We start from the raw sequence: 21941 nt of genomic DNA on the forward strand, positions 1-21941 counted from the left end.
GAAAGTTGCACTAATATTTTAGAAATAGGTCACCGATAGAAATTACGTTAGTGTTGTGGATTAATTAACTTTTAATGCGTGGCCCCATGGAGTGCCCCCCACAAAATGACCGGACCAAAACCAGAGCAGAACGCCCACCACGGGACTCTAGCAATCAATTAATACAGTTACAACAACCACTATATTAATGGCAAGTATTTCATACAACTTAAATTATCCCTTTAAGACCAACATCCAGAACAGACCTCAAAAGGTCTAAGGGCATGGTCAAAATGACATAATCAGTATTATCTCTGGAATGGAGAGACCTGCTGTAACAAGAATGATACTTTATGAATGAGCATATACAGTGACCCTCTGTCCAATCATGGAATTTGTCATTTTAATGCAACGTACTTGATTTCTACTTCGAATAAGAAAAGGACCTGCAAGGAATGACCTCACTTCGTTTTCTCAGCCTCTCTTCCGAAAAAGAGGAAATTAGAGCAGTTTACTAAAGAAGAAGTTTTAAAAACCATGCTGAGCTCACGGCATGACGTGAACTAACCGTAACCTAACCCCCCGCCCCCCCCCCCCCGCCCTGCACCTATCTCTCTCTCTCTCTCTCTCTCTCTCTCTCTCTCTCTCTCTCTGTAACTATATTAGTTCACTATGAACACGAAGTAGAAGGTTTTTCGGAGCCGTTCAAGAGAAGATGAAACTACTCACCGTGGCCTGCGTTCTCCTCTGTGAGTAATTATTTATAGTTGTACTACTATTATTAAGATTATGAGTTTGAATTCATTAAATCTGTAAATTTACTCTTCTACCCCGGATTTGAACCCGTTTTCTGAGTTTTTATTTGTTATGTAATGAATAGAGCCTGCCAGGTCAGATCCTGTGTCTAGGTGAGACATGACCTTTGACACGATCTAAATGTATGTAGATAGAAGGGCAGGGAGACATAATACAACCTTTTATGAGTTATAATGTTATATTAATAGTTACATTTTTAATTAAAATTAATTAATTAAAATGTAATTAATAAAAACAAAATGACATAGTGACACAGTGTTTTTATTTTATTTAGGATCATGACCAATGTTTTCACCTTGCCGTATATTTACAATTTCAACAATATTTGTATTGACTATTAGCAATAAAAAGCTAAACAGGCCAACGCACAGACAGCAGTGATGATGCAACTATATACAGTACAGAGACACCATCATAAAATGACATATACGTTCTTCTCCAATACATCAAACTATACATTAATGTGTAGCCTCGGACAGGGCTGGACTGGGACAAAAATTTGGCCCGGTCATTTTCACGGAAATTTGGCCCAGACCAGCCCACCACAACCAGCGACGGAGCGGGCGGTATACTAACTGCTAACAAACAAGCCCTAATACCACCACTTTTACAGAACTTAATACAAACCAACAGACAACAATGGATATCAAATAAATGTAGATATTTGGTTGAATCAAGCAACTTAAAAACTGTCTGTGGTGAACACAAAAGCCAGGGTAGATGTTAGAATTGCCCCAGGAGTGTTTTACAGTCAAAAACCCCATTTTGTTAATTTGTTCTAATTTAATTTCAGTCAGCGGTCTGATGGTGGTTTTTTATTTTTAATTTTTAGGGATAATTAAAATGCAGATATTTATGCAAAGTGTATTATTGTCTCATCAATTCATTCGTTTTGTATTATATGTTTTTATTTTCAGTGAGCAGCTTCTTCTCCTGTGGACTCAGTTATTATTTTGACTATGCCACACGTAAGTACCTAGAACTTTTGAGTGTGTAGGCCTATATACTAGTATATGAAATGCTTATGAGGAGCGTTGAGGGTTGCATTTGTGCCATAGGCCAACTGTAATAAACGTGTGTTTAATAAATAGTTTATGCAAATATTAGCCGCAATTTGCAACACTAGATTTTCTATTGAATCTAGAGTTGCAACACCCTCCATTGACAGCCCATTGATCCAAATAGAAATTTCCGATCTGCTTATATGTTAAACTCATCAACATTGCAGCTGTAAGGCAAGCTTGAATTATTGAAACAAACGCTTTGCAGATTGAAAGAGGATAATTCAAGCTTGCCTTACACCTTACAGCTGCAATGTTGGTGAGTTTAACGTTGTTTAATACAAGCAGATCAGACTTTTCTATTTGGATCATGGGTGTCAATGGAGGGTGTTGCAACTCTGAATTATAAAAAATCTAGTATTGCAAATATTATTATTATTATGCAAATATGTGAATGTTACATGAGGTTCATGCTTAACCACTAAGCAGGTTTCTACAAGCGCCATACGACATCCATGCGTCACACAATAACTGCATGGCTGACGCACCAAGATGGCAGTCCGTCCGTCTGTGGTTTCTGCCAGCCATTTCATTGGCCGCCCAACATGGCTTGATAAGATTATAATTTACTGACGTAATTTGTCAGGAATGTTTTCCAACTAGGTTTGCTCCTCCAAAGCTCATGTCACTGAGGGAGTCACTGTGCCTATTTAGAACCATGTTGGCTTGAAAGTTCCATCTGATGAGTGAAGACGACTGCTTAGCTTTATTGCAGTGGTCTTTTAAATGCTCTGATGCGATGTGTTCAGTTCATTGACTGATTTATAGCTCTCCTCATGTTCGTCACGGCCTTTTGTAACTCTGTTTTTTTGTGCTGGTAGTTTTCCGCATGTTCCTTTTTACAGGTATCCTCTTCTTTGTTAATGCTGTGGGTGTGGGTTTTACATCATTTTTACTGGTCCAGGATTGTCTGTTTCACCTTTTAACCCATTTTGGGCGGGAACCCCTTTTGGTGTTTTAAACATCATGTTATAATTTAGCTATTGAAAAATAGCAGATCTACAAGCTCACGAGCTTGTAGGTCTGCTATTTTTGAAAATCGTAAAAATGTGGCACAAATCATTGAACATATATTCTTTCAAAGTGAATGTTTTTAACTCAGGTCTAAATGGGTTAAAAGCCTATACCGCAAGAAAGGGTGTCAAGTTTAAAGGTTAATATGTATTAGAGACTACATCATTGCGTATAACAGTATGAATTATGATGTTTACTACATGTTATGCAATGATGTTCTCCTCTCTCCCGGTCGTCTGAATTCCTCTGATCAGTTCTCTGATATTGTTGACTGACCTCTGGTCTTGTTTTGACCCACCAGCGCTTCCCACCTGCCCACCGCTGGACTTCCACTGTGACAACGGGAAGTGCATCCGACGCTCCTGGGTTTGTGACGGAGACAGCGACTGTGGGGACGGCTCGGACGAACAGAACTGTCAAGGTCAAGGTCAAGGTCAAGGTAAACTTTATTGTCCACAAGGGAAATTTGTCTTGGGCTTTCACCCCAGCTGCAGCCACACATAAAACATCAAAGACAACAAAAATACATTACAGAGGAAGACACAACATTACACAATTGCACACATTATGTGGATTATCAGGCCTCACGTAGTTACCGCTGTTTCAGAGCCTCGTTCAGCATCTTAGTTGATGCTGATACAAATGATTGTCGTAAGTCGTAAGTAGTCGTATGTCGTAAGTAGCCCACACACACACACACACACACACACACACACACACACACACACACATTAATATGCATGTGAAAAATTAACATGAAATGATCATTAAATGATCCTTACCCATGGGTAACGGGTGTGGTTTGGGCTTAATACAGTAGGCTATATACTATATAGCATTGAAAATACACCCTAGAAAATTAAGTAGAAATCCTGAAATGTGTGAAATATTCGGAACATGTTTGAAACATTTTATCATCAGAAATCTCTATATGCAGGTTCCCTGAAAAATAACCACAGCTATCTGCATTTGTAGCGAGGCTCTGCAACCTGCACACAGTGCACATTATATTAATATTATTATTATATTGCATGTGATTTTCTCAATATAATTGTCTCAATATCTGACCTTTGACCTTTAACCCTGATAAAAGTAATTAAAAGGCCTGTAATATATATACGTTTGTGATAATTAGAATGTCTAGATTCTAGTTTTATGTATTATTGTGAAAGATATCCCCCGAATGTAAATTATTAATTTATTATTTTAGTATTTTAATAAAATTAAATTACATAATTTCCTCTGATAAGTAGTAAAAAGTAGTACGTTTCTGGACGCCACACCCCATTTGTAGACATTATTATTTCACAGTAAGCTGAATGTTTATATATACCTTTCAAACAAAAACTGTTACTGTGTGGACGACAATATGATAAAGCATTACACTTATTTATAGAACAGGGTCCACCATTTCCAATTCATTAGAACATTTAGAGACGTGCTCGTACAAATATATACACTTAAAAACTAGAAATGTGAGGAACTGTTAGAGATAGAAAACGGTATCCAACTTAACTTTAACGACTGCTCCGACAGGAGTTTTCATGTAATGCACGGTAAGGGTACACCCAAACATATACGCAGCGTCAAGAGGCGCCGAAAAAGCGCCTATAGGGGAGGCATCACTTCCTGGTTTATGGAAATGATGCGTCAAGGACGGAAATGCTTTGCCGACGCGCCACATTTTCAGCCGTGCGCGACCATCATTTCCATCCACCAGCTGTTTAAAAACCAGGAAGGGACTATAAAGACGCTTTCTTTCCGCTTCTTGACCATATATAGAGTTATTAAGGATACTCCTATTTTACCGCTGTTTCGGCGCTGTAGTGCCGAAATGATTTTGGCTCGTCAGAAAATTTCAGTAGCACCGAAGAGACGACTTTAGGACGGTACCCCCCCCCCCCCCATATACGCAATGACTACATCATTGCGTATAACAGTATGAATTATGATGTTTACTACATGTTATGCAATGATGTTCTCCTCTCTCCCGGTCGTCTGAATTCCTCTGATCAGTTCTCTGATATTGTTGACTGACCTCTGGTCTTGTTTTGACCCACCAGCGCTTCCAGTTCCCACCTGCCCACCGCTGGACTTCCACTGTGACAACGGGAACTGCATCCGACGCTCCTGGGTTTGTGACGGAGCCAACGACTGTGGGGACGGCTCGGACGAACAGAACTGTCGTAAGTAGCCCACACACACACACACACACACACACACACACACACACACACACACACACACACACACACACACACACATTAATATGCATGTGAAAAATTAACATGAAATGATCATTAAATGATCCTTACCCATGGGTAACGGGTGTGGTTTGTGGCTTAATACAGTAGGCTATATACTATATAGCATTGAAAATACACCCTAGAAAATTAAGTAGAAATCCTGAAATGTATGAAATATTCGGAATATGTTTGAAACATTTTATCATCAGAAATCTCTATATGCAGGTTCCCTGAAAAATAACCACAGCTATCTGCATTTGTATAGCGAGGCTCTGCAACCTGCACACAGTGCACATTATATTAATATTATTATTATATTGCATGTGATTTTCTCAATATAATTGTCTCAATATCTGACCTTTGACCTTTAACCCTGATAAAAGTAATTAAAAGGCCTGTAATATATATACGTTTGTGATAATTAGAATGTCTAGATTCTAGTTTTATGTATTATTGTGAAAGATATCCCCCGAATGTAAATTATTAATTTATTATTTTAGTATTTTAATAAAATAAAATTACATAATTTCCTCTGATAAGTAGTAAAAAGTAGTACGTTTCTGGACGCCACACCCCATTTGTAGACATTATTATTTCACAGTAAGCTGAATGTTTATATATACCTTTCAAACAAAAACTGTTACTGTGTGGACGACAATATGATAAAGCATTACACTTATTTATAGAACAGGGTCCACCATTTCCAATTCATTAGAACATTTAGAGACGTGCTCGTACAAATATATACACTTAAAAACTAGAAATGTGAGGAACTGTTAGAGATAGAAAACGGTATCCAAATCAAACGCAGCTCGCGGAGTCAGTTCAGTCAGTCAACCTCAAGGGAGGTCTTGCCATGCTCAAATGCCCTTACTATGCTCAAGGGGTTAACATTCTGCATTACTATGTGGGAGTATACGTGTGTACAAGTCTCACACGTCATTCGCCGATGCGGCAGTCAGCTGACTAATTGGGCAGGCTACTTAAGCTCACTAGACTCCTTGCTCTTCCTGCCTTCCTCTGCTCATGGTTCCCGGTTGTATGTGATGTTTTCTCCCACCACCACCCCAGCACCACCGGTGGGCTCTGCTATCTATGCTCCCCATGGGGGGGTTATTGTATATCTATCTCCCTGCTCTTATGTTTTATGTTGTTGCTAATCATGCCAAGCAGGGAGAATTCCAGCAGAGCCGAACGCCAAGTCAAATATCATATGCACACTCATTACTCATGCTGCAATAAATATTGTTTAATCTATTCGTGAGTTGTCTGACTGAACTTAACTTTAACGACTGCTCCGACAGGAGTTTTCATGTAATGCACGGTAAGGGTACACCCAAACATATACGCAGCGTCAAGAGGCGCCGAAAAAGCGCCTATAGGGGAGGCATCACTTCCTGGTTTATGGAAATGATGCGTCAAGGACGGAAATGCTTTGCCGACGCGCCACATTTTCAGCCGTGCGCGACCATCATTTCCATCCACCAGCTGTTTAAAAACCAGGAAGGGACTATAAAGACGCTTTCTTTCCGCTTCTTGACCATATATAGAGTTATTAAGGATACTCCTATTTTACCGCTGTTTCGGCGCTGTAGTGCCGAAATGATTTTGGCTCGTCAGAAAATTTCAGTAGCACCGAAGAGACGACTTTAGGACGGTACCCCCCCCCCCCCCCCCCCCCCCCCCCCCCGAACCTCAAATGACGTCACATTGTAGGCTCTACAGCGCCGAACCGACTTTTATTCAGGCCCTAAAACTACGCCTATGGTGATTAGTATTATTGGTATTAGTTAATAGTATTATTATTTTTAGCTGGGTTAGTCCGGCTGCCGAGGTGGACGGGTGGGAAATTTGGTATATAGTCTTTTTTATTGGCCTAATATATTGTCTACAATATACATGTCTGTATATACATACATTCATGAATCCACTTGCTGACCGGCTGAAAGTATTGGGCATTTTTTATAGGGGTTTCTTGTGACCCTACCATTAACATCCTATATGGCAGGCAAAAATGTCAAACTTTCCTTATGCTTTAAGTAGCATGTGACAAACTAGGGGGTTTTCATGATTCTGAATCCATTCCAAGCATTAGTTTTCCACAGAATACACTCCTTGGGCTAAAAACGACCATAGTCATCATGACAAATGTGATGAGGTCAGCATATTTTGGGCACATTTGGGCATGTGGCTATGGCTGCTTTTAGCTCAAGGAGTGTGCAAAACTAATGCTTGGAATGGTCATGTCACATGCTACTTAAAGCAAAAGGAAAATTTGACATTTTTGACATGAATGTTACATGAGGTTCATGCAGGGTTGAATAAATCACCAATATATATGACCATTTAAAAATCTCTACAGCTCTCAAGTGCTACACCTGCAAAGACAACAACTGCAAAAACATCCTGTCATGTGCTCGTGGTCAGGATCGATGCTACACAACTGCAGGTAACTCCGCTCTGGGAGATCAGCACAGCTGATTTTTACGTTTTGATTAGGTGTTCCATCATGCTCGTTTGAAGCACGGCGAGATGCTATTTAATCATTTCAACCAATCAGATTGCTTCCTCAAAACGACCCGTTGTATAATTATTACTCTAGACATGGAGAGTTAACTATATGCAGACACAACAACATGTTTTACGTCTGTTCACAGAGACCGGACACGGAGTCGCTGTCATGCGGAAGGGCTGCTCGTCAAAGATCGAGTGCGACATGGGGAAGGCTCTGGTTAACACTCTCACCACAGTTGATGGAACCTGCTGTGAGGGTGACTTGTGCAACAGCGCTAACAGCACCGCTGTACGTGAATACGAACGTCCCAAACGTAAGTACCTAGCACTTTTGAGTGTGTATATACTAGTATATGAAATGCTTATGAGGAGCGTTGAGGGTTGCATTTGTGCCATAGGCCAACTGTAATAAACGTGTGTTTAATAAATAGTTTATGCAAATATTAGCCGCAATTTGCAACACTAGATTTTCTATTGAATCTAGAGTTGCAACACCCTCCATTGACAGCCCATTGATCCAAATAGAAATTTCCGATCTGCTTGTATGTTAAACTCTTCAACATTGCAGCTGTAAGGCAAGCTTGAATTATTGAAACAAACGCTTTGCAGATTGAAAGAGGATAATTCAAGCTTGCCTTACACCTTACAGCTGCAATGTTGGTGAGTTTAACGTTGTTTAATACAAGCAGATCAGACTTTTCTATTTGGATCATGGGTGTCAATGGAGGGTGTTGCAACTCTGAATTATAAAAAATCTAGTATTGCAAATATTATTATTATTATGCAAATATGTGAATGTTACATGAGGTTCATGCTTAACCACTAAGCAGGTTTCTACAAGCGCCATACGACATCCATGCGTCACACAATAACTGCATGGCTGACGCACCAAGATGGCAGTCCGTCCGTCTGTGGTTTCTGCCAGCCATTTCATTGGCCGCCCAACATGGCTTGATAAGATTATAATTTACTGACGTAATTTGTCAGGAATGTTTTCCAACTAGGTTTGCTCCTCCAAAGCTCATGTCACTGAGGGAGTCACTGTGCCTATTTAGAACCATGTTGGCTTGAAAGTTCCATCTGATGAGTGAAGACGACTGCTTAGCTTTATTGCAGTGGTCTTTTAAATGCTCTGATGCGATGTGTTCAGTTCATTGACTGATTTATAGCTCTCCTCATGTTCGTCACGGCCTTTTGTAACTCTGTTTTTTTGTGCTGGTAGTTTTCCGCATGTTCCTTTTTACAGGTATCCTCTTCTTTGTTAATGCTGTGGGTGTGGGTTTTACATCATTTTTACTGGTCCAGGATTGTCTGTTTCACCTTTTAACCCATTTTGGGCGGGAACCCCTTTTGGTGTTTTAAACATCATGTTATAATTTAGCTATTGAAAAATAGCAGATCTACAAGCTCACGAGCTTGTAGGTCTGCTATTTTTGAAAATCGTAAAAATGTGGCACAAATCATTGAACATATATTCTTTCAAAGTGAATGTTTTTAACTCAGGTCTAAATGGGTTAAAAGCCTATACCGCAAGAAAGGGTGTCAAGTTTAAAGGTTAATATGTATTAGAGACTACATCATTGCGTATAACAGTATGAATTATGATGTTTACTACATGTTATGCAATGATGTTCTCCTCTCTCCCGGTCGTCTGAATTCCTCTGATCAGTTCTCTGATATTGTTGACTGACCTCTGGTCTTGTTTTGACCCTTCAGCGCTTCCCACCTGCTCACCGCTGGAATTCCACTGTGACAACGGGAGGTGCATCCAACGCTCCTGGGTTTGTGACGGAGCCAACGACTGTAGGGACGACTCGGGCTCGGACGAACAGAACTGTCGTAAGTAGCCCACACACACACACACACACACACACACACATTAATATGCATGTGAAAAATTAACATGAAATGATCATTAAATGATCCTTACCCATGGGTAACGGGTGTGGTTTGTGGCTTAATACAGTAGGCTATATACTATATAGCATTGAAAATACACCCTAGAAAATTAAGTAGAAATCCTGAAATGTATGAAAAAATTCGGAATATGTTTGAAACATTTTATCATCAGAAATCTCTATATGCAGGTTCCCTGAAAAATAACCACAGCTATCTGCATTTGTATAGCGAGGCTCTGCAACCTGCACACAGTGCACATTATATTAATATTATTATTATATTGCATGTGATTTTCTCAATATAATTGTCTCAATATCTGACCTTTGACCTTTAACCCTGATAAAAGTAATTAAAAGGCCTGTAATATATATATACGTTTGTGATAATTAGAATGTCTAGATTCTAGTTTTATGTATTATTGTGAAAGATATCCCCCGAATGTAAATTATTAATTTATTATTTTAGTATTTTTAATAAAATAAAATTACATAATTTCCTCTGATAAGTAGTAAAAAGTAGTACGTTTCTGGACGCCACACCCCATTTGTAGACAGTACAGTTTCACAGTAAGCTGAATGTTTATATATACCTTTCAAACAAAAACTGTTACTGTGTGGACGACAATATGATAAAGCATTACACTTATTTATAGAACAGGGTCCACCATTTCCAATTCATTAGAACATTTAGAGACGTGCTCGTACAAATATATACACTTAAAAACTAGAAATGTGAGGAACTGTTAGAGATAGAAAACGGTATCCAACTTAACTTTAACGACTGCTCCGACAGGAGTTTTCATGTAATGCACGGTAAGGGTACACCCAAACATATACGCATGTTTACTACATGTTATGCAATGATGTTCTCCTCTCTCCCGGTCGTCTGAATTCCTCTGATCAGTTCTCTGATATTGTTGACTGACCTCTGGTCTTGTTTTGACCCTTCAGCGCTTCCCACCTGCCCACCGCTGGACTTCCACTGTGACAACGGGAACTGCATCCGACGCTCCTGGGTTTGTGACGGAGCCAACGACTGTAGGGACGACTCGGACGAACAGGACTGTCGTAAGTAGCCCACACACACACACACACACACACACACACACACACACATTAATATGCATGTGAAAAATTAACATGAAATGATCATTAAATGATCCTTACCCATGGGTAACGGGTGTGGTTTGGGCTTAATACAGTAGGCTATATACTATATAGCATTGAAAATACACCCTAGAAAATTAAGTAGAAATCCTGAAATGTATATGAAATATTCGGAATATGTTTGAAACATTTTATCATCAGAAATCTCTATATGCAGGTTCCCTGAAAAATAACCACAGCTATCTGCATTTGTAGCGAGGCTCTGCAACCTGCACACAGTGCACATTATATTAATATTATTATTATATTGCATGTGATTTTCTCAATATAATTGTCTCAATATCTGACCTTTGACCTTTAACCCTGATAAAAGTAATTAAAAGGCCTGTAATATATATATACGTTTGTGATAATTAGAATGTCTAGATTCTAGTTTTATGTATTATTGTGAAAGATATCCCCCGAATGTAAATTATTAATTTATTATTTTAGTATTTTTAATAAAATAAAATTACATAATTTCCTCTGATAAGTAGTAAAAAGTAGTACGTTTCTGGACGCCACACCCCATTTGTAGACAGTACAGTTTCACAGTAAGCTGAATGTTTATATATACCTTTCAAACAAAAACTGTTACTGTGTGGACGACAATATGATAAAGCATTACACTTATTTATAGAACAGGGTCCACCATTTCCAATTCATTAGAACATTTAGAGACGTGCTCGTACAAATATATACACTTAAAAACTAGAAATGTGAGGAACTGTTAGAGATAGAAAACGGTATCCAACTTAACTTTAACGACTGCTCCGACAGGAGTTTTCATGTAATGCACGGTAAGGGTACACCCAAACATATACGCATGTTTACTACATGTTATGCAATGATGTTCTCCTCTCTCCCGGTCGTCTGAATTCCTCTGATCAGTTCTCTGATATTGTTGACTGACCTCTGGTCTTGTTTTGACCCTTCAGCGCTTCCCACCTGCCCACCGCTGGACTTCCACTGTGACAACGGGAACTGCATCCGACGCTCCTGGGTTTGTGACGGAGCCAACGACTGTAGGGACGACTCGGACGAACAGGACTGTCGTAAGTAGCCCACACACACACACACACACACACACACACACACACACATTAATATGCATGTGAAAAATTAACATGAAATGATCATTAAATGATCCTTACCCATGGGTAACGGGTGTGGTTTGGGCTTAATACAGTAGGCTATATACTATATAGCATTGAAAATACACCCTAGAAAATTAAGTAGAAATCCTGAAATGTATATGAAATATTCGGAATATGTTTGAAACATTTTATCATCAGAAATCTCTATATGCAGGTTCCCTGAAAAATAACCACAGCTATCTGCATTTGTAGCGAGGCTCTGCAACCTGCACACAGTGCACATTATATTAATATTATTATTATATTGCATGTGGTTTTCTCAATATAATTGTCTCAATATCTGACCTTTGACCTTTAACCCTGATAAAAGTAATTAAAAGGCCTGTAATATATATATACGTTTGTGATAATTAGAATGTCTAGATTCTAGTTTTATGTATTATTGTGAAAGATATCCCCCGAATGTAAATTATTAATTTATTATTTTAGTATTTTAATAAAATTAAATTACATAATTTCCTCTGATAAGTAGTAAAAAGTAGTACGTTTCTGGACGCCACACCCCATTTGTAGACATTATTATTTCACAGTAAGCTGAATGTTTATATATACCTTTCAAACAAAAACTGTTACTGTGTGGACGACAATATGATAAAGCATTACACTTATTTATAGAACAGGGTCCACCATTTCCAATTCATTAGAACATTTAGAGACGTGCTCGTACAAATATATACACTTAAAAACTAGAAATGTGAGGAACTGTTAGAGATAGAAAACGGTATCCAACTTAACTTTAACGACTGCTCCGACAGGAGTTTTCATGTAATGCACGGTAAGGGTACACCCAAACATATACGCAGCGTCAAGAGGCGCCGAAAAAGCGCCTATAGGGGAGGCATCACTTCCTGGTTTATGGAAATGATGCGTCAAGGACGGAAATGCTTTGCCGACGCGCCACATTTTCAGCCGTGCGCGACCATCATTTCCATCCACCAGCTGTTTAAAAACCAGGAAGGGACTATAAAGTCGCTTTCTTTCCGCTTCTTGACCATATATAGAGTTATTAAGGATACTCCTATTTTACCGCTGTTTCGGCGCTGTAGTGCCGAAATGATTTTGGCTCGTCAGAAAATTTCAGTAGCACCGAAGAGACGACTTTAGGACGGTACCCCCCCCCCCCCCCCCCCGAACCTCAAATGACGTCACATTGTAGGCTCTACAGCGCCGAACCGACTTTTATTCAGCTCTAAAATAGGAGTATGAATCGGCCCTAAAACTACGCCTATGGTGATTAGTATTATTGGTATTAGTTAATAGTATTATTATTTTTAGCTGGGTTAGTCCGGCTGCCGAGGTGGACGGGTGGGAAATTTGGTATATAGTCTTTTTTATTGGCCTAATATATTGTCTGCAATATACATGTCTGTATATACATACATTCATGAATCCACTTGCTGACCGGCTGAAAGTATTGGGCAATTTTTATAGGGGTTTCTTGTGACCCTACCATTAACATCCTATGGCAGGCAAAAATGTCAAACTTTCCTTATGCTTTAAGTAGCATGTGACAAACTAGGGGGTTTTCATGATTCTGAATCCATTCCAAGCATTAGTTTTCCACAGAATACACTCCTTGGGCTAAAAACGACCATAGTCATCATGACAAATGTGATGAGGTCAGCATATTTTGGGCACATTTGGGCATGTGGCTATGGCTGCTTTTAGCTCAAGGAGTGTGCAAAACTAATGCTTGGAATGGTCATGTCACATGCTACTTAAAGCAAAAGGAAAATTTGACATTTTTGACATGAATGTTACATGAGGTTCATGCAGGGTTGAATAAATCACCAATATATATGACCATTTAAAAATCTCTACAGCTCTCAAGTGCTACACCTGCAAAGACAACAACTGCAAAAACATCCTGTCATGTGCTCGTGGTCAGGATCGATGCTACACAACTGCAGGTAACTCCGCTCTGGGAGATCAGCACAGCTGATTTTTACGTTTTGATTAGGTGTTCCATCATGCTCGTTTGAAGCACGGCGAGATGCTATTTAATCATTTCAACCAATCAGATTGCTTCCTCAAAACGACCCGTTGTATAATTATTACTCTAGACATGGAGAGTTAACTATATGCAGACACAACAACATGTTTTACGTCTGTTCACAGAGACCGGACACGGAGTCGCTGTCATGCGGAAGGGCTGCTCGTCAAAGATCGAGTGCGACATGGGGGAGGCTCTGGTTAACACTCTCACCACAGTTGATGGAACCTGCTGTGAGGGTGACTTGTGCAACAGCGCTAACAGCACCGCTGTACGTGAATACGAATACGAATACGAACGTCCCAAACGTAAGTACCTAGCACTTTTGAGTGTGTATATACTAGTATATGAAATGCTTATGAGGAGCGTTGAGGGTTGCATTTGTGCCATAGGCCAACTGTAATAAACGTGTGTTTAATAAATAGTTTATGCAAATATTAGCCGCAATTTGCAACACTAGATTTTCTATTGAATCTAGAGTTGCAACACCCTCCATTGACAGCCCATTGATCCAAATAGAAATTTCCGATCTGCTTATATGTTAAACTCATCAACATTGCAGCTGTAAGGCAAGCTTGAATTATTGAAACAAACGCTTTGCAGATTGAAAGAGGATAATTCAAGCTTGCCTTACACTTTACAGCTGCAATGTTGGTGAGTTTAACGTTGTTTAATACAAGCAGATCAGACTTTTCTATTTGGATCATGGGATGTCAATGGAGGGTGTTGCAACTCTAGATTATAAAAAATCTAGTATTGCAAATATTATTATTATTATGCAAATATGTGAATGTTACATGAGGTTCATGCAGGGTTGAATAAATCACCAATATATATGACCAATTCAAAATTTCTACAGCTCCTGCCAGCCTTTTGTGCTACACCTGCAAAGACATCATCACCTGCACCAACATCATGTCATGTGCTCGTGGTGCAGAGGATCGATGCTTCACAACCCTAACCCTAGGGCCTGGAGGTAACAAGTCTATGGCTTCAATCCACAGCCTCTCCTTTACACAAATATTATGGCTTCAGACCACAGCCTCTCCTTTACCCAAATATTATGGCTTCAGAGTTCAGACCACAGCCTCTCCTTTACACAGTGTAATATTGCGATTATACAACAATTACCCTTAAACAAAACACAAGTCAACTCAATTTCATTATAACCAAGATTATTTGCTAAAAAAAAACATATATATTTTTAATGACAGATGTAGCCACTAGACCAAAATGTTCCAAGGAAATCTCTAGCATAGCAACCCAGTTGGCTCCGCTCTGGGAGATCAGCACAGCTGATTTTTATGTTTTGATTAGGCGTTCCATCATGCTCGTTTGAAGCACGGCGAGATGCTATTTAATAATTTCAACCAATCAGATTGCTTCCTCAAAACGACCCGTTGTATAATTATTACTCTAGACATGGAGAGTTAACTATATGCAGACACAACAACATGTTTTACGTCTGTTCACAGCGACCGGAAAAGGAGCTGTTGTCATAGAGAAGGGCTGCACGTCAAAGAGCTTGTGCGTCGTGGGGGAGGCTGTGGCTAACGCTCTCACCACAGTTCATGCAACCGTTACCTGCTGTGAGGGTGACTTGTGCAACAGCGCTACCAGCACCGCTGTTAGCGTCTTATTGCTCCTGGCAGTACCAGTGGTCTCTGCTGCTCTGTTCAACTGAAGGTTTCGCTGCTTCAGTTTGATCAAAGAGATTCTATAGCAAGAGACGAAACTCCTTAGTGGCGCATCACTCCAAGATGGCGGCACATGCTCATACTGCTTGATGGATATAAAAATATCCATCTTTTAATCATGATAGCTTTGAAAGGACTGTATAATTCAGAAAACATATTGTAAATCTATAACTTCAATAACTCAGCAGGGAGACCAATTAAATACCGTGCTCTGCTTTGTTCTCTCTGAGCCTCAGCCTTAACTATTTCCCTGTGATAGTGAGTACTGGAAACCTTTATGGTTATTTAAATTTTTATTGAATTACCCTGATTCACTGATTAATATTATCTTTTTGGCACCAACCACACTCATACTCGTTCAGTTGTTTTGTGTCCCCTCACCCATTGTCCTTTCATTTTCTGATTTTCTTTTGTTTTGATGTTTTGAGAACACTTGCTTCTTTGTTATAGAAACAGCTATCTTATCACTATTCTGCATTCCATTCGGGGACGCAGCCTGCCCAACTTCAAGGTTAAAATTGAGTCCATTCATGACACTCAAGGTTAAGTTTATACCATTTTTGACACTCTCAGTTTTAGGGTGTTTTTCCATTTGTTACCTTGGACATCCACTGTCTCCTCCACTGTTAAAGTAATTTGTTATTACTGTTATTGATTTGATATTAATATTGGGCCTTGGCCAAAGTATTTCTTTCTCCTTTCTATTTTTCTCCTCTGATATTTATATCACAGGTCAGTAGTCAAAGAAGTCAGAACCCCACATCTGCTGCAGGCATTCCATTGCCATTATCACATAGTTAAGTTACCATTCTGAATTCAATAATTATTCCACATATCTCCCAGTTCATATCTCCAAAACATGTTTTAATTTCTTTCCCTTTCATTCTCTGTTCATCCATTCTCCAGGAACTGGTGTATGCCTGCCCATTAGGACCGATGAGGACTCAGGAAGTATTGAATTGAGGGAATGAGGAATACCATCTCATTTTTGTCTAAATTATTTTGGAGGATACATGTACATAGATTCCTATGGACTTGTATCCAGGCCGGATGGCTATGAGAACCCAACTTTGTGGGTGATAATATAGGAAGCTAAGGTTTCCACGGGACCCAGAATGAAAATCTTGACTTCTCACTAACTTCTCCTGTCATACGGATAGCCTCTCTTAAGTTTACTGTTATTACTGCTATTTGAGAGCCCTGGAATGTGACTCACTGAGTGATCTGAACGAATGTGATTGGTGCACCTGGCTGACAAAGCCCAGTGGTGGTCCTGTGGTCCATTTGACCTTTTGCTCCAAATTTTAGGGTGTTTTGGTCATTAATTTTATAAAGACCCATTTTTTGGGTGGAACATATGACATGGTATTCTCTGTTTACCTTAAACTTCAATGCCCCTTACCTCAATGTAGATATTTAGATATATTTTTATATTTTTAGCTGTGATCTCATACATCTCTTTCTATACCCCTCTACATCTTTCCTATATTTTCTTAATCATTCTAATTTTTCAGATCCACCATTCAATCAATAATCAGTTCTATTGTTGTGGTATAGGGAAAGTCATTTGAGGTTTTCTATACATTACAACACCTTGTTCAATTAATTAGGTACATTTACAGAATTATATGATTTGTGTTGCTAGTTGCTAGCTTATGCTTCCATTTTTATTATTTTTCATATAAAAAAAGGTTTTAATTGTTTTATTTCCACATTTTGGACATCCTAAATTCACCATTTCCCATTTTAATTAGGTTTATTTTGGTTGCCAACTTGACATTGTTTGTAAAAGGGCGGAGTTGATAGATAAAATGGGTCTTATCTGTTTACAAACTAATGTCCAGTGGTCCATGTCCCATATTCTACTGAACTTTGACCCAGGCCGGATCATTCATATTGTCACCTTATGCTCCATATCATCATTTTACTCTTGGCCTACTGCCTGTTTATACAGCGTTGTTCCTTATCATCCTAAATGTGCATGTCATTCATGTTTATGGCCAAAATATGTTTTCATCTCCATGTTGTCTGCCACCAGCCACAAACGTGCAATAATGAAGTGTCTATTATGGTTTGAGTCTACATGTATATGACCTTGGCCGAGTGAGATAGCTGCTCACTGAGTCAGGGAGCGTTCTTTCTCTGCCAAAAGTTCAGTGCAGGGAAAGTTATCTACAGGTTGCCTGGCAACGCCTGCCTATAGGCGCTCTCCAGGCCTCAATGGGCATCAATAATGACTGAACCAAGGACGATGAACTCTGCGTCGCTACGCCATCCTCATCATCTAGGCGTTGCACTAATGAAAGAGCGCCAATACTGGTCTTGTCATCTGACATGGCGGACATGAAACATCTACAGCCAATGAACATTATATCAACAAATCTGACGTGATCTGCAGTATTTAGCCTGGAACAAATACTGTGAAGAGGAGTTCAGTTCGGCAGTTCAGCTTCGGGTTCTTTTGGAATCAACAATTGATTATTCTAAATTATATTGATTTAAATACTATTATCTGAACCATGTAGCACATTCTCTATGTAAATTGACTTTATACCTACTAAAATAATGGTTAAACCTTAAACTCTCTCCGATCTTTATTTCATCTGCCTCCAAATCATTTTTTAAGGTATGTTTCTATTTTTGGTACAGTGATGGTCATTTAAAGGGCTATTCACTCATTTTAAGGTAAATACAGCACGGTATTTAATTGGTCTCCCTGCTGAGTTATTGAAGTTATAGATTTACAATATGTTTTCTGAATTATACAGTCCTTTCAAAGCTATCATGATTAAAAGATGGATCCTATTTTTATATCCATCACTGCTATTCTGAGTTAATGTTAATGTGACGGCACAAACATGCACCGTGAAATTCTGAATTAATTTCAATTTTTCTACTTTGATCCATTCATAAATATGATAAAACGAGTAAATAATTATAGTATTGAGCATATTTATAAATGCTTTAAATGAGCCTAATAAATTAGGCCTATATGTTGCCCTGAATGGAAACAAGACCGCAAGGACTTTTTTCGGTGATCGCTTTGGACGTGTGTTTGAATGTACTGTCTGCATTTCTACCAATAAAGTACAATTAATCAATCACCACTTCATAAATCAATCATAAAAAATCATTATTATTTGGAATTTAATTGAGATTGTATCTACATGCTGGTACATGGGGATTCTCCGGTCGCATGTTGCCCATGTGTGGTCTAGAATCTTCCTCAGTGTGTTACCAGTGGTTGTGTTATTGGATTGGATTGTTGTTTTTATTGTTATTGCTGTTTTATAAGTCATTCTGTGTGTGCCGGAACTATATTAAGCCGCTTCTACGCCACCCTCTCTCTTTTATGCAAAGGCACAGTATTACTCCAAACCACTTTATTTTACCTTTCAGTCAAAATAACAATACACACAATCATGCAGGTTAAATCCAACAGGAAGAGCATAAACGTATAGCAGCAGCAAAATATGAAAACTGTCCCTTTAGAGTGGTCAGAAGGCATTTGTAGAATGAATTACTTGTACACTTACATTAGCATATATTTAGTTTATTGAATTTCATAATTTCCTTGTAATCTATGTATGCAATTAGTGGTGGGAGATTAATCGCAAACACAGATTTGAGTTGTTTTTAGATGAATCGGCATCGGTTCGATTAATCAATCAGACCGATTAATTAATCGGTCTGTCTTTACAGATAAACAAGCCCAAAGTAACAGCTTGAACAGATCTACAAGCTCACAATATTAAATATAAAGGTATTAAATTTAAATCTGACATGCCTAAGCATGCAGTGCAGACACCCTGCACTGCATGCTTCTGCACTGCATGCTTATAGACACCCTGTTCAGAATGGACAAAATTATTATAATTTTTCAATACAGAATGAGATCATATCGACATCTGTAATATCGGCCATAACAGCAATTAAATATATCGGATATCGATATCGGCCAAAATGTCTCATCGGCACATCCCTATATGTAATATACATCTTTAGGTTGTTTCCAGAGGAAACGTTTACATCTTGTGTACTGTATACATCACACAACGTACGTACGACGTACTTCTGTATTCACTATGTTGTCACTGCCAGTAATAGAGAACATAGCCTGAGCTATGCCCAATGTTTAAAAAAAAAAAGAAAAACTGCTCTGCAACCTGCATTTTACAGGACCATAAAACTACTGTCGAGGAAATGTGGAATACCTAAGTTATACATTTAAGGAGATCAAATCACTCATGGGAAACTAAGCTGTTTTCTGTCTTTACTGACATTTGACCTGTGACTTGTATGGTCTGGGGGGTCTTCCCATTGTGGAATGTGTTAAGACCCAGTCTGTATGTTCCATTGCAACGCTTCATTGGCTCCGTATTCGAATACAAGATTCTAATACTCTGAAACTCTGAATTGTGTCTCATTATGTTGTTTAACTGCATTATAATTGCTCTCCGAAAGATTCCACAACACTACCAAGCCAACTTCACGGAAACTGGTTTCAGCTGGACTTTAAATGCACTGTCTTGACTGACAAAACATCCTGTGGTTTAGACAGTTTTCAGTAAGTTCACCCAAAAAATTGACTTATTTTACATCAATTACACACCCCATGAAGCCTTGAATTCAGATTTGTTTCTTGCATTCCTGAGCCAATAATGTGATGACCAGAAGAGACTCAATTCTCAGTTGAATCTCGCATACTGTCCAGCCACGCCGTCATCAAAGTATTGGCTCAGGAATGTGACAAAAAACACCATGAATTCAAGGCTTCATGGGGAGTGTAGTTCATAGAAAAACACCATGAATTCAAGGCTTCATGTGGAGTGTAGTTCATAGAAAAGTTTACATTTGGGGGGGGGGGGGGGGTAACTATTCCTTTAAACACTTTTTCAAAACTACTTTTAGACCAGTGATTTTCAACTTGTGGGCCGTGAGGATACAGCAAAGTAATAATTGTATTTGATGATATTTTAAAAAGTTATGGGTGGAAAAAAATGCCATTTACTTTTGAAAATCCTTAACATAATATAAAATAAAAAAAACAATGAATGAATTAGCGATTCTGCAAAACATAGAGGTGCTTAATTATTGATGTATGTACTGTAATGGTAATGTAGGAGCCATTAGAAGAGAGGCATTATTTGTATTATTATTAGGCTACCAGTATTATTTTTGACCACCTGGTGGCGGGCTTGAGGGGCACAGCTTGTAGAAGGTGACCGCTTATAAAGGTGACACACAGGGGCACTAGGGAGGAACTAGACACAGGCCCAGGCCCACACCGTTCTTACCATGCAGCCAGCAGCCAGAAGCAGACAACAATAACAGGAGAATCACTACATATTGGTATGTTCATCTCAACTGCACAACTCTTCAATAAATACAGCAAAACTGAGCTCTACGACTGGACATCCATCATTCATGTTTCTGTGTGCACTGCTGCGTACGATCACCTCCACCACCTGTGAAGTAATGGGCAACAAAATCTGAAGGGAAGGATTGCCATTACAGGTAAAGTAAAACTTATCCTATGCATTAAACACGCTAAATGTTGTTTATTGAATTCCATAGTACATTTATTTAGAATCTGTGTATGTAAATATTGTATTAAATCTATAGGCTATTCACAGTGGAAACCTATTAGGACATGCCTTTACAGTTTACACAATAGGCCAGGCACCAATGATTCTGCAATGCTTAAAAAAACACTTCCATTTCCTTAAACAAAGGTCTGCAACTATAGTCAGTCACTTTAAAAATCTTCAAAAAGCAGATGTACAAGCTCACAACTAGTGATGTGACGCATTGTGAACTTTCGTCACATCAGTATAGTTACTTATTTTCACGAATATTTGTCAATGTTACCTTCTTCTATATCCAGTGTTTAACATTCTTTCACCATGTGGTAGGAACATATAATCAGGGGAGGAGAAGCTACTGTCTGTATATTACCATAATCAATAATCAATGAGGATTTAAGAATACATTTAAGGATTTAAGACTGTACGGTCCATGGCCATGACCAGAATAAAGGTTTAATCTGAAGTTCTGAACTATACTAAAACAAAGCATTATTACAAAATACAAACTAAACCAGCACAAAAACTAATTAAAGCTAACATGAAGTGAAAATGAAATTCAAAACGATAACCTTGCAGTGGACATGATGTTTGTGGTCGATATAACAAAATAAACAAATAGTTTCTGAGAATAAAAGAATGCAATGCCTGCCCGTCTGTAAGCTTGTGCTTATTTTCAGTTATTGGTGTGTTTTTACAAAACAGAATATTCTTATACAAGATACACTAGTAAGCAGCACATTTAGGCTCTGCCATTTGAACCACCATATCTGTACAGGTATAAGTGACCTACAGGCTAGAATAGATGACGCAGATTGCAGTAAATGCAGTTGTT

The 21941-nt window shown here is 38.7% G+C and overlaps 1 protein-coding gene across 3 annotated transcripts; it reads left to right on the plus strand.

Moving 5' to 3' along the window:
- Positions 1–646: 646 nt before the first annotated feature.
- On the plus strand, positions 647–18096 carry LOC308334015 (urokinase plasminogen activator surface receptor-like). 3 transcript variants are annotated; one of them, XM_080790581.1, is made up of 13 exons: positions 647–728; positions 1713–1763; positions 3172–3309; positions 4934–5056; positions 7479–7565; positions 7774–7944; positions 9347–9469; positions 10480–10596; positions 11613–11729; positions 13655–13741; positions 13950–14132; positions 14684–14800; positions 15300–18096. In XM_080790581.1, the coding sequence occupies exons 1-13, from the start codon at positions 695–697 to the stop codon at positions 15506–15508; spliced, it is 1557 nt and encodes a 518-aa protein (XP_080646707.1). In that variant the 5' UTR covers positions 647–694; the 3' UTR covers positions 15509–18096. The 3 variants fall into 3 exon arrangements, with proteins under 3 accessions (XP_080646707.1, XP_080646708.1, XP_080646709.1); XM_080790582.1 differs by lacking the exon at positions 13655–13741; XM_080790583.1 differs by lacking the exons at positions 10480–10596; positions 11613–11729.
- Positions 18097–21941: the final 3845 nt, after the last annotated feature.

Source organism: Protomyctophum bolini (genome assembly GCF_963924005.1).
Source record: "Protomyctophum bolini genome assembly, chromosome: 1".
NCBI lineage: Eukaryota > Metazoa > Chordata > Actinopteri > Myctophiformes > Myctophidae > Protomyctophum > Protomyctophum bolini.